This window comes from Giraffa tippelskirchi, chromosome 2 (assembly GCF_054371585.1).
Source record: "Giraffa tippelskirchi isolate mGirTip1 chromosome 2, T2T-mGirTip1v1.2.pri, whole genome shotgun sequence".
Taxonomy (NCBI): Eukaryota; Metazoa; Chordata; class Mammalia; order Artiodactyla; family Giraffidae; genus Giraffa; species Giraffa tippelskirchi.
In genome coordinates this window covers 235,119,226-235,142,896 of record NC_137276.1, presented here as the reverse complement: position 1 = coordinate 235,142,896, position 23,671 = coordinate 235,119,226, and the positions used below count along the sequence as shown (strand labels likewise).

The window sequence follows — 23,671 nt, the reverse complement described above, 5'->3', positions numbered from 1 at the left end:
ATAAAAGGTTATGACCACGGTCCGAAGGGGAACGGTGAATTAAAGAAGTCTTCAGAACTGAAGTCAGCATGTCTTGGTGATTAAGCCAGACGGGTGAGGGAGGACAGGAAGTGCACAGTGAGCCCCAGCTGGGAGGGCCGAGCGGTCGGGTCGTCTGTCTGACCTGGAAAGGAAAGAGGAGGATTAGCAGGTTTTCGGAGTGGACATCACCGTGTTTCGGCTATGCCAAATTTGAGATTTCCTATAGAAAAACAGGGCTTCCTAGGTGGTGCTAGTGGTAAAGAATCTGCCTGCAAATGCAGGAGACATAAGAGGCATGGGTTTGATCCCTGGGTTGGGAAGATCCTCTGGAGAAGGGAATGGCAACCCACTCCACTATTCTTGCCCAGGAAATTATGGGCAGAGGAGCCTGGCGGGCTACAGTCCATGGAGTTGCAAAGAGTCGGACACGACTGAAGCGACTTAGCATGCATGCACTTAGGAAATCAATATGGGAGGATTGGAAAATAAAATTCACTGTCAGTATCAAGGCTACAGATTTATTTTTGCAAATAGTGTTTGTTGTAACCACAACGGTGGATGTGATCTCCCAAGAGAACAGAGGGACCATATATTCCCAGTCTGTATGGAACAGTCTTGGTTCTATACACTCACTATTGAAGAGTAATAATTATTAATGCTGCGTTCTTTCACTCTCAAAGGCACCCCATAAAGATCATAGGAATTACATGGTCAGTTTACCTAAGGTGGATGCTCACAGAAAGAGGAAGATGGGTAAAGGTGTTTCATATCAGTATTTAAGAGGCACCAGGATAGGAAGCGGAGAAGGAATGGCAGCCCACTCCAGTCCTCTTGCCTGGAAAATCCCAGGGATGGGGAGCCTGGTGGGCTGCCGTCTATGGGGTCGCACAGGGTCGGACATGACTGAAGCGACTTAGCAGCAGCAGCAGGAAAGGAAGAGATTGTGTTGTAACCTCTCAAAACTGTTACACGAGTCAGGGAGGTACCGGGTCAGGAGTGCAGAGGTACAGTCAGGTAGGGCTGGGAAAGCCCACCTGTGGAGGGAGGGACAGTCATTGGAGACCTTTGCCAAAGTGGGTTCCATGGACTGGGGGGGGGCGGAATCTGGACTGTGGTAGGTTGGTGAGTAACTGGACAGCTCAGAACTACAATAGCCTCGTCTACATTTCTTTTGTCTTATGTACACATTACGTTTTCAACTAAAGGTCAGCTAAATGCAAAAGATGTGCGGATAGCATATGCAGAGTAATCCTTAAAAAAAGTCCGCAGGGAAGGGAAGAAGATAGTCGTAATCAGAGGTCAGCCGAGGGCGAGGAAGGTTTGATGGCTGCCTGTGGAGGGAGACGGCCTGGCTCCAGAGGTGTGGAGCGCTGGCTGGCAGAGAAGGTGTTTCTCAAGCCAGTCCGAGCTTCTCCTCCGAGGACCAGCTCTAGTGTCTCACTTCTGTTCCGTGAAGAGGATTTGTGTGTGCTTGTCGCTGGCTCTGTACCCGCCTCCGCCACTCCCCAGTAAGCACCAGGGTTTGTCTGTTTGGTGGGCCTTCTGTGTCTCAGCGTACAGAACTGGACCCAGCGCATAGTAATCCTCCTGACACATCTTTTTTGGGGAAATAGTCGAAGAAACAAGGCCCTAGAGGCCGTGGCATGTTACCAGGAGTCCTGTGGGAGGAGGCACCACGCAGTCAGAAGTAAAGTAGTTTCTAGGAGACAGTGGCTGGCAGGGTCACTCCGTGCCCGACAAAGGATGAGACCCACCGTCTGTGTGAACAGGGTGGGGCAGGCCTGGGGGCTTGCGGGTAGCGACTGGGAGGTGTGGGGGGGCGGCTGCCCAGGAACTAGCGCACGGCCTGTGAGCTGTCAGGGAGCCTGCAGGGACACCCTGGGCAGTGGCACCTGCGGTGCTTGAGGGGCAGGATCCGCAGAGGCACACAGCGATCCAGGCTTCGGGCTAGGCCCACATCCAGCTGCAGGGAGGCAGGCGGGTGGGGGTGCGGAGTGCAGTGTAAGGGAGCAGGTTAGGATGGAGAGAGGGAGGGAGGGAAGCCGGGAAAGCCCGCCAGGACGTCAGAGCCTCAGAGGGTTACAGGGAGCGTCCAGAGCTAAAGCCCCAGAGGGGGTGGGCAGACAGGAGGGCATGGAGCAGGTCCGGGTGTGACCCGGGCGGTCTGTAAAGGGCACGGAAGTCACGGAGGAGATCCTGGGACTGGGAGGATTGGGAAGACTGCGATTCTGGTTTGGGCCTCAGGGACACTTTGTAGAGAGCCCTGGTAGGAAGCGGTGCAGAAGCAGCGCGGTGAGCCTGGCAGGGAGCTGTCAGGTCCGTGCAGAAGAGCATCCGTCATTATTCAGCGCCTCCGCCATCCAGCCAGCGTTTCTTGAGTGCCTGCTGTTTGCCGCCCGTTCTGGTATATCCGTGACAGTGACGAAGGGGCGAGCTGGAAGCGGAGACATGTGACGGGACCTTCGGAGGAAGCGGGCCTCCCATAGACCGAGGGGAGGCAGTGGAGGAGCCCCGCACCCTGGCCGTCCTCCGGAGGTTGTGGGAGCAGCCGTGGCCGGCAGGGTGAGGCTCACTGGGAGAGGCACCGTCCTTCAGAGAGAAGGACGGGAGAAGAGGAGCCGGAGGAGACACGGAGCCGGGAGGGGCGGCGCTGAGGAGACGCGCTGCTTCCCGGGCGGACCGGACACGCGGAGCGGAGGCGAGGCCGCGGTTCCTCCCTGGCGGGTTCTGGCTCGTGACGCCCCGCCCGGCGCCCGGGGTGCGGGCGCTCCTGTCCGCTCGGTCATTCTCAAGCTCGCTCCCCTGAACCCCGAAAGGGAGCAGCAGCGCTCGAGGCTCTGGGCGGCTCACGTGTCTGTGGGAAACAGGCGCTGTGTTTGTAGCTCCGTGTTGTTCTCGGAGAAACTAAAGGGCCTTCAGTGACCGCGCTGCCTCCTGAGGCCCGCGCCTCCTGGGGTCGGGGGCTGGGGAGCTCCGTGACCACCCGCCGCTGTGCGCAATACCAAGTAGGTGTGTGCTCCCGAGTCAAGGGTGTCTAGCCCTCGTCATCTTCTCAAAGGAGCGTGTCACAGACACACACACACACCAGTAAAATGCACTGCATCTATCCCAGTCCTGACTTTACAAGCTCAGGTAGTGAGGCCTGTCATGGACTGAATTTTCTCCCCGCAGAAGATGTGCTGGCAGTCCCAGCCCCTCGCACTCCAGAGGGTGACCTTGCTTGGAGGTGGATGGTTGCAGATGGGATCCGTGCAGATGCGGTCCCACTGGAGCGGGCGGGACTCCTACGCGGGAGGACTAGCATCCTTGTGAGAAGGTGACGGTTTGGACACAGGCGCAGAGAGGAGACAGTGTGAGGACCCACGGGAAGATAGTGCCTGTGAAGGCAGGGCAGAGATTGAAGTGATGCACGCCAAGGCGAGGCAAGGATTTCCAGCTGTTACCAGAGGCTGCGAGAAAGGCCCAGAAGAGATTGTCCCTGGGAGCCCTCAGAAGGAGCGCCCCCTGCCAGCCCTGGAGGCCGCAAGAGGCAGGGAGGTTCTTCCCGGTGGAGACGAGAGGGACCGGGCCCTGCCCGCCGTGGATCTGGACTTTCGGACTCGGGAGCTGTTCGGCAGTGCATTTCTATCTTTCTGTTCTGTCTAGTACTTGGTTAGCGGCCCTAGCAAGCTAATCTGGTGCCCTTGACAGTCAAGGGATTGAAAACACTCACACTCAGTCTGCGGGGTTAGATCTCAACATCCTTGCTTAAGGCTCTTTCTGCTCATTTCACCATCAGCATCTCATATTTAATTGTTAACAAAAGTATTCTTAGAAGTTTCTTTATTCACCTTGAGCAAAGCTTTCATTCTCTTTGAAAGTTAGTCAGATAAGTATAATACAACCACTTAACAAATTGTAAATAAATCTTAGAACCAACGTGTTCTTTATGAGGCCTCAGAGATGGAACCCAAACCTCTGTGTTCAGGCAGTCTGGTCCTCACATCACCATTTCCTTACCTCAAACCCTACCCTGATTTTATTAAATAAAAGTAAAATTTCACATTGAAAAAAAAAAAAGCAATTTGAATATCACCTGCAGAGATTTTAAAATTTAACCTTTGAAATGATGTCAAATGGCTGCTCTTCAAACAGAGCTTTTGCTTCACCAAAGATGCATAGTAGAATTATTATAGATAGATTGTTCTCAAATATTTCAATCATTTTTTACTTTATGTGTTATAAGAAGTGCTTTGTGGATTGCTGGCTGAATTATATGGATTAAGATTACATGCGGATGTAAAGGTGAGGAGTGAGGAAATGTCATCGTGACTCTTTACTCCTGTAATAGTTTAAAGGAGCCCTGCTCTCATCCCACTTTTTTTCTTTTAATTTTCACTGACTGGATTCATACTATAAGTCGCTCAGGTGGTCCCCTTCTTCTCCTGGCCTCACCTCCCTAAGCCTTGCTTCTCTTTTCACACTGGGACAAAGTGGCTTTCCCCTCAGCCCTCCTGGATTACCCAGCCCCTCTGACCGCCCACTTCTGCCGTCCTGTGAGGTTGTAGTCGGTGCCGCTCAGTAACACTTCCACTGTCCTTTTCCTCCTTCCTGTGTGCGTCCCTGTGCGGCTTGGGGGAGATGGGAGTCACACACACAGGGAAATACCGTCTTCTCAACTCCTTAGCTCCTCGGACCAAGGCCGATGTTACGGTTCTTCCCTGCCCCTTGAGGCATCCAAATCTTTGCCTCTGCTCAGTTAGCGCCATCGGTGATCTCACACGGGAAGGCGCTCTCGAGTCGCGGGGGGGGGGACGTGGATGCCTGTGCCGCCATTGCTAAGAGGACAGTTGCTGGAAGCTCTTTTCAGCTTGGCTTTTTTAAAGGAAGCATTGTCTACTTTTAAATTAAGCATTGTCTACTTTTAAATTAAATTCTGAAATTTTCTGCATCTTTTATTTATTTAAATTTTATTTTTACTAGTGTCAAAGGAAAACATTTTCTTTAATTTATAAAGTAACATACCTTTTATTTGTCCTGTAAATGGTATTAATAGCTAAAACACTATAATCAAATCCATTTAACAGTAAATTTTCCTACCCAGGAAGTACCTCACAAATGTTTATTGTCTCTCTTAATTAACTCTCTGCCTGAACACTTTGTAAACGGAAAAGTTTCTTCTTGGCGCTGGTGTCCACTCCCTGCCTCGTTTCCAGCCAGCACTGGAATATTTCCGGAGCCGTCTCCTCAGTCATTTCTTGGCCCAGCCTGGGGTGACAGTTATGTCCTCTTGGCGGTTTAAAGCACTGCTTCTTTTTATTTCATTTTAGGTCTCCCCTTCCTCCTCAGCTGTTATCTATCTGCCAGTGTTTCCATCTGTCCTACCCTAGAATTTCTGTTTCTCTGTTTTCTCGTTAAAAGCGTGTTCAACATTATACTGATGTCAAAATGCAGTTTATTTCAACTACAAATTGAATATATTTTGTCTTTTCTGGAAAAGCTTTACACTTTGGGAACTAGAAATAAAGACTCTCCCAAATCACCCAGCGTTGTGCCTCAGAGTTTGTACCAGAGCACAGATTGGGGTCTTATTTTTGAAGGGATGTTGTAGCAGCTCCTGACAGCCAGCTCTCTTCCTGCTCAGACAGTAAATAATGACCATCTCAGATGTAGATATCAATGTACCCTTTGGATTATAGATGTGTCATTTGTATTACTTTATGTTTTATAATAGTTTTTAAATCTTCTCTATTTCACTAACATAGGTTGATATACCAGAATAACATATTGTCTTTTTTTTGTTTAGATTTTTTAATAAAACAGACTTAATTTTTTAGAGAATTTTCTGGCTCACTGCAAAATTGAGTGGACAGTACAGAGCGCTTCCCATACTCCGTCACCCCCACACACACACACACCGCCCACTGTACCGCCAGCACCCCTTGGCAGAGCAGGCCCGCCGTGACCACGGACACATCAGAAACGCCCGGAGGCCGGCGTTTGCTTTCAGGCCGTTCTTGGTGCTGGACATTCAGTGGGTGTGGGCCAATGCATGATGACGTGTGTCCACCACTGTAGTATGACGCAGCGCACCTCCCTGCCCCGAAGTTCCTCTGTGCTCCACCTGTCCAGCCCCGTCTCCCTTCTAAGCCAGGACTCCACTGGGGAGGCGGAGAGCCCAGGAGTGGAAGAGCGCTGGGTGCTCGGCCACTGGGGGCAAAGGGTCTTCGCGATTTCCTCCCCCTCCCCCATCAGGAGGTCTTGACAGAGGCATGTGAAGAGGACCGCTGCCCGGTGCCTCCGATGAAGAGATCTAAGTAAATACGCCAAAGGTCATCACCGGATGAGCTGGCCTGAGGCCCTGACTGCAGCGCCTTTCAGGGAGTCCGGTTTACTGGCTCTGCACCAGGCTGCTGTGGGGAGGGCAGTTTGCCCCTGTGAGGCCTGTCAGCAGAAGCCTTTGGTCTTAGGGTTCTTCGGAGAAAAAGAACCATTAGAATATATATAGAGAGAGAAAAGAGGAGACTTCTTACAGGAGTCTACTGATACAGTTATAGAGGCCTGGAAGCCCCACAATCCACCGTCTGCGAGCTGGGAGCCAGGAAAGCCAGTGGCATAATTCAGCCCAAATCTGAAGACCCGAGAACCAGGTGGCTGGTGGTATAAGTGCCAGGATCCCAAGACCTGAGGTCCTGGAGCTTCAGTATCGAGGGGCAGGAGAAATGGACCTCCCAGCTCCAGGAGAGAAGGAACCCACCTTCTTTGCCTTGTCGTTTCATCAGGCTCTCTGCACATAGATGATGTCCACTCCCTGGCAACGCTGGATCTCTTCACTCGGTCCGCTGAGTCCAGGGCTCGTCTCTCCCAGCCTCACACTCAACAGGCACACCCAGCAATAACGTTTTACCGGCTATCTGGGCACACTTTAGACCGGTCAGGTTGGAAACATAAAATCAACTAGCCTACCTTTCTACTTGCCTGTCTGTGGTCAGGCCGGGAAAACACACGGCTGTCTTCCAAAATGGCTGCACCACTCTGCATTCCCATCAGCAGTGCAGGAAAAGTCTTGTTGTTCTGCATAGATCCTAGCATCGATGGTGTCAGTGTTTTGGATTTGGGGTATTCTCCTGTCACATAGTCTTTCTAATGTCTATTTTTTGCCTCAAAATAATTTGTACAGCTCTAGGAATAGAGATATGAAGGGAGAATTATTTTCCTAGTAAAATTCTATTCCATGTTCAAAATTAATAGTTGATACCCCATTCTGGCCTTCTATGAAAGTGAAGAGGTGGTCTTATCTCCTCGTACCATAATCTTAACCTTCCATGTACTTAACTCCTGTTCCACAGTTTTCTGTTGCCCTAGAAAGCAATATGACAGATGGATTCAGGGACTCTAGGACACCTTTTATGGGAAAAAGCCAGCAAAATTGCATGCATCACTGGACTCTTACCCAGAAATGTCCCTGTGTTGCTACCAAAGGAGAAAGTGCATAGTCCTGCAGGGTGACTGGGGCCGTGCTCTCTGATGCATAGAGAAAGGAAGATGGTGATCTTTGCCTCCCGACTACTTAGCTCCCCGTTTCTCCATGCAGGTGCCTCCCCACCTGGATTCTTCTTTGCCTTCAGTTCGTTTGCCCAGGTGCTCTGTTGAAGTGTCATTAAAATGACAAGGATATCAGATCTGAGATGTTATATTAAGATCCTGCATTTACCTTCTTTGCTCCTGAGACCCTATTGAAATAGCATAAACCCATAGGATGCAGAGAATTAGGAAGAAAATTATGGCAGTTTTGGAAGCAGGGAAACAGATGGGTGAGTGATAACTAACTTAGCATGTCCAGGAAAGCTAAATACAAAATTGATCCTGGAGAAAGCCAGGAAATAACCCGTAAAATTTCTGAAAGTGTGGAAATTGGCAGTGCTAGGTACTTCTGGAAATTGGTAGGGGGAGGGAAAGAGTTAAGACTGAAAAATGAGCACTTCCTGAAAGTCTTAGAAGCAGACATCCAGATCTCCAGCCTTCAGGACCTGCCCTCTGTGGACAGTGTAGTGGAGGGGGTCTGAATCAGGGACCTGGGAAATTTCAGTGACCTTGAGCCGCTGGCCTTCTTTCTCAGGACATTGAAGCTAGTTTGTCTCCCTCTAGGAAGAGTTAGGGAGAATGTCCTCTGAAGGAATCTAGTTAGCACAAGAGAAGAGGCTCAGGGATGGTTCAAGAGTGACCTTGGTCAACTCTCAGCATTCACAAACCCACCCACCCATGCACACACAGCTGGCTTCAGGACACCTTTATACTGTCCCACTCCTACATGGGAGCAGGGAGCCCCAAAGCACCACACGTTTGAGGAGAGCGTCAAAATGCAAGCAGAGATCTAAAAAACAACCAGGCAAAGACCAATGTGGAGGCCACAGAACCTTTGCAAGGGGGGAGAACACTTCTCAGAGAGCTAGGAAATACATACTTCAAAGGAAAATTAAAAATTAAAATATCATAAAAATAGGAGTCTGGAATAAGCACATGAAACAGAAAATAAAGAAAATTAAGAGGACCAGGCCAGGAGATCCAACATCTAGCTGAGGTGATTTCTTTAAAAAAAAAAAAAAAAGCAGGAAGGAATAACAAATTCAAAATAAAGAGTAGAAGGCTGAAAGTCATCAAAGGAACAAAGAGAAATTTCTAGTTGAACAAAAGAATGTGAGTTTCTAGACTGAAAGGGCCCATCGCATATGCAAACCAAGGTATTGGTCATCAATTGACAGAGCAAGATGTGGGGAAGGAGAAGAGAAAACAGATCACAGAAGGGATTAGGAATTGAAATGGTTTGAGTTTTTCCAGCTGGAAACCAAGAAACTCTAAAACAGTGCTACCAATGTCCTGAGGGAAAAATGTTCCCAACCTAGGGAATTCTACCTAACCAGACTGTTAACTAATATCCAAATAAAGTCTTTCAAACAGAGATTTTAAAAAATTCACCTCTGGAGCATAGAGCTTTGGAGGGATGTGCTCCACCAAAGTGCGGGCGTGAAGCAAGACAGACGTAGCTCAGTGCTCTGGGAAATAAGAACACAGCACAGGCAAATGTAATACATTGTAAAATGTATTTGTATTTGTGAAATGTATTTTATAACTTCTCATAGTTTCAAAATATTTTTCAAGTTGTAATAACATAGGACTGTTGCCCTGGTTCCTCCTAACAAGTGCCTGTGTCAAGATGCTTTACAGACTGGGCTATGCTGATCTTCCAAGCTATTTACACTTACTGTGGGCTTCCCTGGTAGCAGCTGATAAAGAATCTGCCTGCAATGTGGGAGACCTGGGTTCGATCCCTGGGTTGAGAAGATCCCCTAGAGAAGGGAAAGGCTACCCACTCCAGTATTCTGGCCTGGAGAATCCCATGGAGAGAGGAGCCTGGTAGGCCACAGACCATAGGATCACAAAGAGTTGGACACGACTGAGCATCTAAGCACGCACACAAGAGTACTAATGTTAGTTGACTTTTCTGTTTTCAATGAATGTTTGCATCTGTTGTGTCATTTGATTTTCAAAACAATGGCCTTTCAAAATAAAACCCTCTTCCACTAGGCTTCTGAATTACAAATCTTGGTTCAGCAGCAAATCACTGTGTGATCTAGACAAGTGATTTAACCTCTCCAAGGATCAGTTTTCTCATCTGTAAAACGGGGATAATAATTGTCCTCTTGTAGTTAGACTGTCATAGGAATTAAACACGCAGGTAAGGTTTTCGGTATAGAGCCTAATGAAGAAAGCTTCGCTCTTGCCTTAGAGGTGAGGGCAGTAACAGCTCCCTGCCATTAGACATCAGCCCTCCTGGGCGTTCGCTTTCTTCAGGGTGAGGACTGCGTTTTATTCATCTCCGCTTCCCCTCCTAACATAGGGCTAGTCGTGGATGAGGTACTCAACAAATGATTGTTGGAATGACTGAGGTAGGCAGGTAACATTTCTTTTAAGTCAGAAGGTTGTTTTCTAAATGACTAAACTTGAGCTCAGAGAGGTTGCTCCCAACAAGTTTTGAGCAGCCGCTATAAATCAGTCACTTAGATTATGTCATGTACTCTCCAGGCAATGTTATGGGAGGTTCCCAAGTGGAGTCCCCAGATGAGAGCCCCCATCTTTCAATTCCGAGCCCAGAACCATTCCCACTAGACTCTCCTGCCTGTCTCACAAAATATACAAGAATTCTTCTAGGGTCAGTCACTAATATATAATCATTATAGCATTTGGGAAAATAACTTTATATGAGTTATAAAATGAACTGATTATCCAAGTTGTATTTATTGTTTGATCACAAAGAACACTGCACACGAGAATGTTACCCTATTCTAAATATCCTAGGTTTTGAATTCTGCAGTGAAAAAGACAACAGGTAACTGAGTATGAATATGATAAAATGGACAACTAAGGGAAGAAGAGTCTGAACAGATACAGAAAGGGCAGGATAAGTGAGTACTTTACAAATGGAAGCAGATGTATGAAATCACAAGCTGTCAGATCAGTGATGGAAATGAGGATGATAAAGTAGTCCCTTGCATAGATGATAATTATTCATTTTGCCCGGTCCTGTCTCCTTTCTCCATAATGTTCATGGAAAGGGGGAGGGGTGGGAAGCTGTCGCAAGGAATGATGTTTCCAACAGAAGAAGAGGAAAAAGAAGTCTAGGAACCAAGGGTATTTCTGATCATAAAAAATTGTTTCGTGACTTGTATTGTTTCTAGTGAATCACAATTGTTTTCCTATGGAATATTTTTCAACTAACCATTCTGACTAATAAAAAGGATTCAGTTGCAACCACAGGAAGTTGCAGCTGTAAAGTTTGTTCACGGTCGTGGTGCCGAGGCCATCAGCCTGGCTCCCAAAACCAGCGTTGCTGACGGGTGCACTGGTGACAGCAGTGGCAGGTGGATTGCCAAGGAATGGAGTAGTTTACACAGACCTGCCGGAAAAGACTGTTTAATAACTGCGGCCATAATTAGGTTGATTTGGGGAAAATAGCCTAAATGACGGTCTAAGGAACATAGTTACGCTTCTCTGAAGATTTTGACACTTTTCCTCCAAGAAAATGCTGCATAGATATCTTTCCTAAATACTTTGTTACCTTTAGAAAAATAAATAATTTGAAGAAATTATATTCTCTTTACTTTTGAACTGTGTAATATTTATATATACAGAAAATAAATGGAACATATGTAAGTTGCAAAGTATAATAATCATGGTAAATAATATTTTATGAGAATTTTAAACTGGTTCTTTCCCATTCATAAGATTTTAGCTACTAATTTCCAAGCATCCAAGTAGAGACCTGTAAATACGGCCGTATAAACGGCAGTAATGTGCACGCTCCTCATTTATGTTGCAAGCGCACACACATATCTCAGGCTCTCCTGTCCAGCACCGCCCTGAGGGTGAGGGCTGGGATAGCTGGGTTGTGTACACGGCCCAGGGTGCAGCGTCAGAGGCCGTTTGGTAATGATCCCTTCTCCTGGTTTCCCTTTAACCCAATCAGTTGAGTTATTGATTTCCTTTCTTTGAACCTAAGTTGTTATTTTGTTTGTCTTGGTGGTACAGATACCTGAAATAGGATTGCTTCTCAGTTACTTTTTCCCTTCTATTTAGTGATCTCCAGTAACTACCAGACCTGTCTTGGCCTTCTGATGCATTACCCGCTCATCGGGGACGTTCACTCACTGATCCTTAAGGCTCTGTTCCTTCGTGACCCGAAGGTAAGCTTCCCGAGTGGGACGTGCACAGTGTTAAGTGGGGTGAAAAACTGGCTTCTCCTCCTGACTCGAAGGATCCCTAATGGCAGATGAATCACCTGCTGAAGGAGCTTGCCTAAGAGTCGCAGACCAAAACTCCCGTGCCTGATGGGCTAGCAACCCAGCGGGCAAACTCAGGACAGCGCCTGAGAAATGGGAGTGCCCTCTGTTGTCACTCAGAAGGGCCTCCTGCCCGCCTGCTCCCTGTGAACTCAGGGTGTGGCTGAGCACCCGCTGGTGCTGGGAGCTGCACTTCCTGACCATCCATTTCCCGCACAGGGGCCAAAACTGACCCGGGTAGAGCCTGGAGGACCACGTGAAGACCAAGACATTAGGGCTCTAAAAAAACACCCATTTTCTTTATAATGTAATGAAATACTAAGTTATTTCATATTATGAATATGTATTTATTTTGCGGGTTAAGAGTAACCTAATAAAGGAAAGATCTAAAGAGAATTTAATGCTGACTTCTCTATTTGAACTTAAGTCACCAAAATTTTCTTTTCACTCCAGAGAAAAAGTGTGCTCTTTTACAACTAATGTTATATTTCTTGAAAATAAGAACATTAAGTGGTCTGGGGAAAAAAAAAAAAACCTGAATCCTTGATGCTTCAGAGCCAAACAAAACTATTGGATGGAGCCTGAGAGAGAAAGGGCCGAACAGGAGGTCGCGGGTAACCCTGCCCTTGGCTCTCTGGCTGGCTGGGGCCCCAGCAGTCGTGCCAGCCACGGTGGGACCGTCTCTGAGTCATTCTGTCTGTGGGTCCACTGCCAGGGCTCTGTCAGATTGAGGTGGACCTCCAAGTCCAGCGTGATTCTGATTCTGAGAGGTTCTCTCCTTTCCTCAATTGTTCACTTCAACCTTTGAGCGTATCTTATATTTATTCTTTGCTTGGTTTTAAATTTTTGTTTTTCTTGTGCCTATATCCCTTTTCTCAGAAATGCACAATTTTTATATCATTTCTCCTGCACAGAATTTCATTATGTATCACAAACATAATCCATCATTTCTCTGATACATAAGGTAGCTTATCGTTTTTCTGGTAAGGTTTAGGAATCAGATTATGAAAAACTTAAAGTCCCATATTTTTTATGTGTATGTAGGCTGTAGAAGTATATGTCTTTAATATGAAATAGCCAAGATTAGTGACGTATCTGTAAAAGGAGTAAAGAATGAAGTTGCTGGTCAATGAGGCATCTGCGTTTTGATCTACAGACTTAAGGTAAATTCTGTCTGCTCAGCACTGGGAATTATTAGAGTCATACAGAGTGGGGAAAAAATTGCTAAAATAGCTATTTGAATTATCCATTTGTGTGATTTCTTTGGTTTAATTGAAAGGAGAAATGAATCTGTTATGTAAACTATCCATCTTGTTAAGCTTTTTCCTAGCTAAATATGGTTATCCTTCCTATAAACCGTTTACGCTTATAGTTGCAGAATTCTGCTACTAAATTCATCAGTGTTATTAGCAGAATCTGTGATTTTAGAATGCTTTTGATCTCAAGAAGGTGGTAGAGGGACTTCCCCTTGTGGTCCAGTGGATAAGACTGCATTCCCAATGCAGGGTGCTCGGGTTCAATCCCTGCTCAGGGAACTAGACCCTGCATGCCGCAGCTAAGGCACGGCACAGCCAAACAAATACACATTTAAAAAAGAAGGTAGTGTGTGTGTGTGTGTGTGTGTGTGTATACACACATAGAGAGAGAGAGAGGGAGAGAGAGAGAATAATGAAACCAGTTCTACAAGCATGAAATTCTTCTCTAAGGTTTAAGAGAAAAAAAAAACAATAGTATAAAAAGGTGTCTAAAAAACAGTATTCCTCACTTTTACATTCAGGGTCTTACCAAATAAAAACAATCAAGGTAAGTGCCCAGAAGTTAGGACCTTAAACTGGTATATTTGAGACATGAGAAACTGGGCAGAAGGCAGGAGTCATGTTTAAAAAACTTTTGAGAACAAGGTCATGGCTTGATGATATCTGTAAGGGAAAATAAAGACAGCTGCAGCATTTTAAGGGGGTTTCAGATGGCCCACTCAGCAAGGCGGGAGTTTAGTTAAGTGTATGTAATGCTGGCCCATTGACTTTATTCAGTTCAGTTCAGTCGCTCAGTCGTGTCTGACTCTTTGCGACCCCATGAACCGCAGCACGCCAGGCCTCCCTGTCCATCACCAACTCCCTGAGTCCACCCAAACCTATGTCCATCGAGTCAGTGATGCCATCCAGCCATCTCATCCTCTGTCGTCCCCTTCTCCTCCTGCCCTCAATCTTTCCCAGCATCAGGGTCTTTTCCAGTGAGTCAGCTCTTTGCATCAGGTGGCCAAAGTATTGGAGTTTCACCTTCAACATCAGTCCTTCCAGTGAACACCCAGGACTGATTTCCTTTAGGGTGGACTGGTTGGATCTCCTTGCAGTCCAAGGGACTCTCAAGAGTCTTCTCCAACACCACAGTTCAAAAGCATCAGTTCTTCGGCGCTCAGCTTTCTTCACCGTCCAACTCTCACATCCATACATGACCACTGGAAAAACCATAACCTTGACTAGACGGACCTTTGTTGGCAAAGTAATGTCTGCTTTTTAATATGCTGTCTAGGTTGGTCATAACTTTGCTTCCAAGGAGTAAGCGTCTTTTAATTTTATGGCTGCAATCACCATCTGCAGTGATTTTGGAGCCCAGAAAAATAAGTCAGCCACTGTTTCCACTGTTTGCCCATCTGTCTGCCATGAAGTGATGGGACTGGATCCCATGATCTTAGTTTTCTGAATGTTGAGCTTTAAGCCAACTGTTTCACTCTCCTCTTTCACTTTCATCAAGAGGCTCTTTAGTTCTTCTTCACTTTCTGCCATAAGGGTGGTGTCATCTGCATATCTGAGGTTATTGATATTTCTCCCGGCAGTCTTGATTCCAGCTTGTGCTTCCTCCAGCCCAGCGTTTCTCATGATGTACTCTGCATATAAGTTAAATAAGCAGGGTGACAATATACAGCCTTGATGTACTCCTTTTCCTATTTGGAACCAGTCTGTTGTTCCAGAAATGGTAGGGACCTAACAGAAGCAGAAGATATTAAGAAGAGGTGGCAAGAATACACAGAAGAATTGTACAAAAAAGATCTTCATGACCCAGATAACCAGGATGGTGTGATCACTCACCTAGAGCCAGACATCCTGCAATGTGAAGGCAAGTGGGCCTTAGGAAGCATCACTACCAACAAAGCTAGTGGAGGTGATGGAATTCCAATTGAGCTATTTCAAATCCTGAATGATGATGCTGTGAAAGTGCTGCACTCAATATGCCAGCAAATGTAGAATTGACTTTATTAGGAAATGTCAAATGATAACTAACATCACCCAGCCCTAGTGCCGATTGGAAGTCTGTTGCAGTGTGGTGTCCTGGGTCTACCCAGGAGCCTGAACTGGGCATCCCAACACTGGTTCAAGTCTTGACTCTCCTACCAAACATCCTGTCATCTGGTGAAATCCACGCTTCCTGAGTCTTCTCTTGTGTTGAATTGCTTTGCCTCTGATAAGCCACCCAAGCAGAGCAGCCTATGACCATAAAGAACTGACTTCTAATGATACAAGGTCGAAGACACAAGTGAAAAAAAATAAAAAAGTTTACATGTATATTCTAAAACTCCCCAAGCGGATACGTAGTTCATGTCAATTATGAACTCATGGAGGAGGCCATGTACCCTGAGAGGGACAAGGAGGAAAAGTTGTTGCTAGTACCCCACCCCATCCTCTGAAAATCCAGACGTCAGAGTGCTCTAAATGTTTCCTGTGTATGAGCAAGAACGGAACACTTAAATCAGAGTGAGTATACACACACCCGCAGACCTCTGTGAACTAGCAGAAGAGATGTGAGGCATGAAGGTTTGCACTCCCGGGTCCCAGCTTCACGCAGCGGCTGTGCTCACTGCTGCTGACAGACACGATAAGACAGAAACAGACCAGCAGCTCCGGGCCCCCCTGGCTCATCGTCAGCCCTCAGAGCAGCCGTCCGTCCCACCGCTCGCCCTGAGTCCCGGCGGAGACTGCTCAGTTGAGGCCAGACTGTAGTAGAGTTCGAGACCCTGGGCTTTGCCTTGTTCTCCATCAGATGCAGGCTTTCCTGGGAAACTGCTTCTCATTGGAGCAGACTGAAACGGCGGGCCTGTAAGCTGGAATCACAGGCCCACACTCCTCCACGTCTCCACGCACTTTTCCATGCTTCATTTGGTCCTCACTCCAAGCTCCGAGACGGGCAGAGTGGGTTATCTTTCCTCTTCCTGTTTCAATGCAGAGATTAAGGCCATGTGGCTTTCCCCAGGCCAAGCTGCTTGCAAGCGTCCAGAGCAGCCAGAGCGGTTCCAGGCCCTGCTTCTGCTCATCCCCTCCTGAGAGTCCCAGCATCTGCTCTCCTTTCTCCAGGAAGCCGTTCCAGGCTCAGAGGAGCAGGTTTTTCCCTTTGAGTCCCCACAGCACCTTAGTTTAGCGATTTACTTAATCGCTAAAGCACAGGTTAGCGATTTGCTTGTATCTTTTATCAGTTATCTCGCCTCATGATCCTCTCGTTTGATAGCTTTAGCCTGGTGTTCTGCAGAGGTTGCTCTTAAGAAAACAATGGTAGATTGAATGCGGACTCTGATCTGGGTGGGTCTCACTCACCTCGCCTGTTTTCACCTCCCTTCACCACCTCCAGAAGCCCTGTGTTTGTCAGCTGCCGTTTGCATCAAGATGATGGGGAGTCTCCCTAGAGTTTGAACTTAGAGGACATCTAGGTCCTTAGTTTGCTATCAGACAATTATTTGAAAACCTGTTACTACCTTCAAATACCATGGAACAAAGCAGACACAACAAAGAATCCAGTTAATATACTTCACTTAGACTGTGAGAATTCCGGAACTGCAAAGAACCAAGAGAGTCTGACACACCTCCTCCTTCTGCATGTGAGCAAACTGAGGATCCGAATGCAGCTGAGAGACGCACACAAGGACACGCAGCTTGTCGGTAGCAGATCCAGGAGCAGAACCCAAGTCTTTCAGCCTCCTTCCCGCCTAAGAGATGTAGCTTGTATTAGTTTTTAAAATGGTAGAACCTTAGTTACTGATACTTCTCATCTAGATTCTTTTATTTATAGTAGTAGGTATTTATTTGCATCTGTAGTAAATGAAACCAACGTGTTTATAAGTGACCCAGGAGCTACTTGAAGTGTTTTTAAACGTATGAAGAGACTGGATATCAGATATCTGTAGCATTCTCTCCTCTGTTCACCTTACAATATGGTTTCTATACTTAGCTCTTCAGACCACAGTCTCGATGCTTGCTTTCCTGTCTTTTGTTGTATTAGAATCACTGAGCAGATTTCCAAAAACAATCCACTAAATGAAGTAGGGGGATGGAAGGAGGGCAGTCTGAAAAATATGAAGGGATTAAAAAACATTGTTCTAACTAGTTGTTCAAATTCCAAAAAAAATTTAAAAACCCAATTAGAAACAAAAGTCATAGAGAATGTGAACATATTGTGTTCCTTAAATAACCAGATGTTCTTTCCTTCCTGAAGGCAGTAAGGGCTTGGAATAAAAGGTTTAAAACTATTGTTTTAAGTTAACTGTGAATTTTGCAAATCTGCTTTTACCCTTCAGCAAATAAAATTCTAATACGGAAACATAAGCAAAGTCATTTTCATTTTTCGGTCCTCTCTTGTTTGTATTGTGTGTTGAGTGCTAACCTTACCACAAAGACTTATTACAAATGAAATACAGTACATTGATTAACACTGTAGATTGTTCAGGAAGAATTTGACAGCCACCATTTGAAGACTAGAATATTTTCAAAAAATTATTTCTGGTAAGTTCGCAAGCATCTCTTTTAGCAGTGACTGTTACTGTTTATGGGAGAAAACTGCTAGAAATAAGATAACTTAATCTATAGCCATTCTTATGTGCAGAAACATCCTATAAAATATAGCGTACAATGTTCTTGTGCTTGGCCAGTTCTGATTTGGCTTTTGTTTGGAGTTATGTTAGACTTTGATTTTTTAAATTATAAAATCTGAATACTCAGATTTTATGCCTGTAATATATTTTTATTTTTTTAATTCCAAAACCCTCACTGTACATGCAACTTTTTTTTTTTTTTTAATGTCAAGTGGCTTTACTAAAATGTCATATATCAGAATTGAAATGATAAATGGATTCCAGTCTGGTGATGATGATAGAAAATGCTTCATTCTGGTAATGCCATTATATGCCTTCTTCTCTGAGTGGTGAAGGACCTAAAACCACACACAGTGACTCTGAGGGTGCGCATTGTCCACTTACCCACTTTTCCTGATGTTCTTGTTGGAGGTTCTGTTCAGATTTCCTAGGATACTTTCTGTGTGATTTTGTTACAGAAAGAATCTGTTGCTTCTGTCTTTGTCATCCTTTTTCCCCTCTAAGAGCTGGAGTGGTTCCCTAAAATCTGCCTTTCTTGAAGAATCACATTTCCTTGTGTGTTTTATCTCTTAGTGACCAAAAACAGGTGTTTTTTTCTTTGTATCTATACGTGACTATATATTGTTCTTTTTACCACTAGATTATAACCAGTTGAATGTTTACAGTAGTTAATATTTAGATATTGGTGATTCCTTAGTTATGTTTTCACATTCAATCAGGAATACAGACTTTTTGACATACACTGGCCTTAAAAGCCTCAAGTTTTACTTCTAATATCTTTATGGAACCAGTATTTGAAATTTGTTGTTTATTATGGTCAGACATTTCATAAAGCAGAATTATGTGTTCCTCAAAACTTATTAAGGGTTTCCTAGGGCCTTCAGTAATTTTGGATTGGTTTTACAAACGTATCTTGAGTTTGTTATCAGCAGACCTTTATTGCGTGTTGCAGTACACTGGGCGCTGTTTAGCTTCTGGTGATACTGAAAGGTGGAACGAAAAGTGAGGGAAAAATGGCCCTTACCATGATAAACAAGTAAAGAGAAAGTACTCAGTTTGTCATGTGTTATAAAAGATACAAATAGGATGTCATCCTTAAAATGGGAAGAAGCTGATCTAGATGAAGACCTGCATGGCTTGGTCTAAAGGCTCTCTCTCAGGAGGTACCATTTCAGGTGACAACTGTTGGAGGAGAAGGATCCAGCCAGACAAAGGGTAGGGCAAGGAGCCTCCATGCAAGGGGACAGCAAACAGAGACTCTGAGGTAGGAAGGAGCTTGGACTGTTAGTGCAACCAGAAGACCAGCGAAACTGCCTGGGCCCCTAGCTGAGACGGGGTGGGCCCGTGAGGCTGCGTGAGGTCACAGTTTGAAACTCCAGAAAGATGCTGGATTCATGATGGCACTTCCTGATGATTAAGACAACTTATTATAAACGACTCTTGCTCTCAGCCAGAAGTGCCAAAAACTCTGCTTAAATGAGCTCCTCACCCCTTGGTAAAACACATTTATTTATTCAGACCTCCAGGAAGACACACTCATTTATTCAGACCTCTAGACTGTCACAAGAGTCGGGCCAATAGATTCTTGTTTGAGTTAAGAAGACTGAAGCCAGGACTCTGAACTCTTTTGGTCATACATATACTACTGTTATCTCTCTAAAAACTGCCTTGACTGCCTTCTGTATACCACCAACCTCAGTCAGTTTTGCTTTCAGTTACGTCAGCATCATGCTCACTAAGGAGTGTCACGGAACTAGACCCATCTTTCTCATCTACCAAACGGGAGCTCTGCAAGGGCAGGGACTAGATCTCCAATAGCATGAATCCTGTGTCAGCCCTCTGAAGGAATCTCAAAATTCAGATTTCGCCTCTGTCACAGCCTGCTGTCTTTATGGGCAAGTCACCCTTTTCTTGGACAAAGAGGCTGGATCACATAATCTTAAAGGACACTTTTGATATGTTTTAGTAAGATGCAATTCAACTCAGTAGATCCTCCCTCTTTAAAAAAACAAAAACAAAACTATTTACTGTGTATAAAGGATGAGAGTTGGTCCATGTGATTGGGACACAGTCTGTTACAGGTGTGAGCAACTGATTTGAAAGGTAAAATGAATGAGCATATTGTAGAAAGAACAGCTGATTCGGTCTTGCAGAGTCAGAAAATCTTCCATATGGGCTTTGAACAATTTTGTTAGGACATTATTCCATCTTAAGAAAACAGTGTAAACAGTTTCTGAGAGTTGCTGAGGTAAGTAGTCAGGCCAGGCCTGGCGGTTCTCTAGCCACAGTCATTCATGGACCCCTCAGGGACCTCCCCTCAACACATATATATTAGCAGACACTAATTTTTGTTGTTAAAGTATAGTTGATTTGCAATATCATGTTAGTATCAGGTGTATGGCCCAGTGATTTGGTTGTACATTTATATGTGTGTGTCATATATATTCCTTTTCAGATTCTTTTCCTTTATAGGTGATTATAAAATATTGAGTATAGTTCTCTGTGCTATACTCAGTATTGGTTATCTATTTTATATTTAGTACTGAGCATATGTTAATCCCAACCTCTTAATTTATCCCTCTGCACAATTGCACTCATCTCACATTCTAGCAAAGTAATATTCAAACTTCTCCAAGCTAGGCTTCAACAGTATGTGAACCAAGAACTTCCACATGTTCAAGCTGGATTGAGAAAAGGCAGAGGAACCAGAAATCAAATTGCCAACATCCATTGGATCATAGAAAAAGCAAGAGAATTCCAGAAAAACATCCACTTCTGCTTCATTCACTATACTAAAACCTTTGACTGTGTGGATCGCAACAAACTGTAGAAAATTCTTAAAGAGATGGGAATACCAGACCACCTTACCTGCCTCCTTAGAAATCTGTATGCAGGTCAAGAAGCAACAGTTAGAACCAGACATGGAACAACAGACTGGTTCCAAATTGGGAAAGGAGTACGTCAAGGCTGTGTATTGTCACCCTGCTTATTTGACTTATATGCAGAGTACATCATTTAAGGCGGGAGGAGAAGGGGACGACAGAGGATGAGGTGGTTGGATGGCATCACGGACTCGATGGACATGAGTTTGAGTAAGCTCCGGGAGTTGGTGATGGACAGGGAGGCCTGGCATGCTGCAGTCCATGGGGTCACAAAGAGTCGGACATGACTGAGCGACTGAACTGAACAACTCCTCTTCCCTGTCCTCCTTGGTAACCATAAGTTTGTTTTCTATGTCTGTGAGTCTCGACTTTGTAAATAAGTTCATTTGTATAAGTGTCTAGATCCCACGTATAAGAAACACCGTCTCTGTCTCTCTCTGCCTCACTCCGTGCAGTAGGATCATCTCTGTGCCCACCCATTGTGCTGCACGTGGCGTGTTTCAGTCTTTCTGTGGCTGAGCATTATTCCATTGTATGTATGTTCCACGTCTTCTTTGTCTATTCATCTCTGAACACACTTAGGTTTCTTCCGTGTCTTGACTCTTATAAAAAGTACCCCTATGAACATTGGAGTACATGCTTCTTTTCAAATTACAGCTTTCTCTGAATGTATGCACAGCAGTGGGATTGCTGAACCATATGTTAGCTCCATTTTTAGTTTTTTAAGGAGCCTTCCTACTGTTCTCTATAGTGGCCATACTGATTTACATTCCCACCAAGAGTGTGGAAGGGTTCCTTTTTCCCCATAGTCTCTCCAGAATTTGTTATTTGTAGACTTTTTGATGATGACCTCCATTCTGACCAGTATAAGGTAATACCTCCTTGTAGTTTTAATATCCATTTCTCTAACAATTAGCAGTGTTGATCATCTTTTTGTGTGCCTTTTGGCTATCTGGATGTCTTCTTTTGAGAAGTATCTATTTAGATCTGCCCATTTGTTGATCGAGTTGTTTAGCCTTTTGACGTTGAGCTCTATGAGCTGTTTGTATATTTTGTAGATTAAGTCCTTATGGGTTGCATTGTTTGCAGATATTTTCTTTCATTCTGTAGATTGTCATTTATTTTGTTTATGGCTGCTTTTGCTATGCAAAAGCTTTTAAGTTTAATTTGGTCCCATTTGTTTATTTTTGTTCTTCTTGCCATTACTTTAGGAGATGGATCCAAAAACATATTGCTGCAATTTACATCAAACAATGTTCTACCCATGTTCTCCTCTAGGGATTTTATAGTATCCAGTCTTACATTTCGGTCTTTAATCCATTTTGAGTTTATTTTTGTGCATTGAGAATGTCCTAATTTCATTTATTTTTTACAGGTAGTCTAGTTTTCCAAGCACCGCTTATTGAAGAGACTCTCTTCTCTACTGTCTATTCTTGCCTCCTTTCTCATAGATTAATTGACCTAGGTATATGGGCTAATCTCTGGACTTTCTATCCTATTCCACTGATATGTGTTTGTTTTTGTGCCAATACCATGCTGTTTTGCTTATTGCAGCTTTGTAGTATGGTCGGAATTTAAGGAACCTGATTCCTCCAGCTCCATTTTTTTTCTCAAGATTGCTTTGGGTGTTTGAGGTTTTTTGTTTCCATAACAAATTTTAAAATTTTTGGTTACAGTTCTGTGAAAAATGCCATTGGTAATTTGGTTGGGATTGCATCGAATCTATAGATTGCGTTGGGCAGTACAGTCATTTTGAAAAGATTAATTCTTAGAATCCAAGAATTGGTATATCTTTCCATTTGTTTCTGTCATGTTTGATTTCTTTCATCAGTGTCTTATAGTTTTCAGAGTACAAGTCTTCTGCCTCCTTAAGGAGGTTTACTCCTTAGTATTTTATTCTTTTTGATGTGAGGATAAGTGGGATTGTTTCCTTAATCTCTGTTTTTGATCATTCCTTGTTAGTGTATAGAAATGCATCATAATTCTGTGTCCTGCAGCTTAACCAGAGTCATTGATGAGCTCTAGTAGTTTTCTGGTAGTGTCTTTAGGATCTTCTATTATGTCAATATTATGTCATCTGCAAACAGTGACAGTTTTACTTCTTCTTTTCCCATTTAGATTCCTTTTTTTTCTCTCTCTCTTATTGCTGTGGCTAGCAGCAATAAGAGAATTTTGCAGCTTTCCAAATTATGTTGAATAAAAGTAGCAAAACTGGACATCCTTGCCCAGTTCCTGATCTTAGAGGAAATGCTTTCAGCTATTCACCATTGAGTGTGATGTTAACCGTGAGTTTGTCGTACGTGACTTTCATTATGTTGACGTAGGTTCCCACTGTGCCCACACCTTAGAGACTTTATCATAAATGTTGCAATTTTATCAAAACCTTTTTCTGTGTCTATTAAGATAATCATATGGTTTTTATTCTTCAGTTTGTTAAAGTGGTTATCATACTAATCCATTTGTAGATATTGAAAAATCCTTGCATTCCTGGGATAAATCCCACTTAATCATGGTGCATGATCCTTTTAATGTATTGTTAATTGAATTGCTAGTATTTTGTTGAGGATTTTTACATCTATGTTCATCAGTGGAATTGGTCTGTAGTTTTCTTTTTTTATGAAATCTTCAGGCACTAATTTTTTTAAATACATCACATCTGTAGGATATCCTATTTGATAATAGTTTATTAGGCATTAATTTATATAATATTTCAAGTTCTGTGGTATTATTTAATATAAGTAAATGTTTTGTGTTTAAGTAAAGAGTTGATGTGAAAAGTACTTTTTTCCAGTGATTTTTGCAAGATTTATTGCCTAAAATAGTGGCTTGTCGTAATGACATTTGCTCAAAATAATCAACATGTTTGTTTATATCTTTAAAGTCACTCTTGAAAAGTTCAGTGATTTTTTTTTATTGTGGGTGGCCAAAGAGAACTGTGAAACTCTGGTGAAGAGTGCTCTGAATGGTTTAGAGGAAAGAGTTTCTTTACTGAAAGGCAACCAGTTATCATGGTGATTAATTTTTTCTCAAATAAATAAAGAAGAGACTAAAATCCATGGTTAATTCTGTTCTCATTAAAAATACACACAAAAAAA

The 23,671-nt window shown here is 44.1% G+C and overlaps 1 protein-coding gene across 50 annotated transcripts in view; it reads left to right on the top strand.

Annotated features, from left to right (window-relative positions):
- Positions 1 to 23,671, top strand: part of TBC1D5 (TBC1 domain family member 5) — a 589,150-nt gene that overhangs the window by 440,638 nt on the left and 124,841 nt on the right. For all 50 annotated transcript variants that reach the window (XM_081573339.1, XM_081573355.1, XM_081573315.1 and 47 more), the window contains one exon: positions 11,635 to 11,741. In XM_081573339.1, coding sequence (XP_081429465.1) covers positions 11,635 to 11,741 — 107 coding nt within the window. The remainder of the gene's footprint in view (positions 1 to 11,634; positions 11,742 to 23,671) is intronic.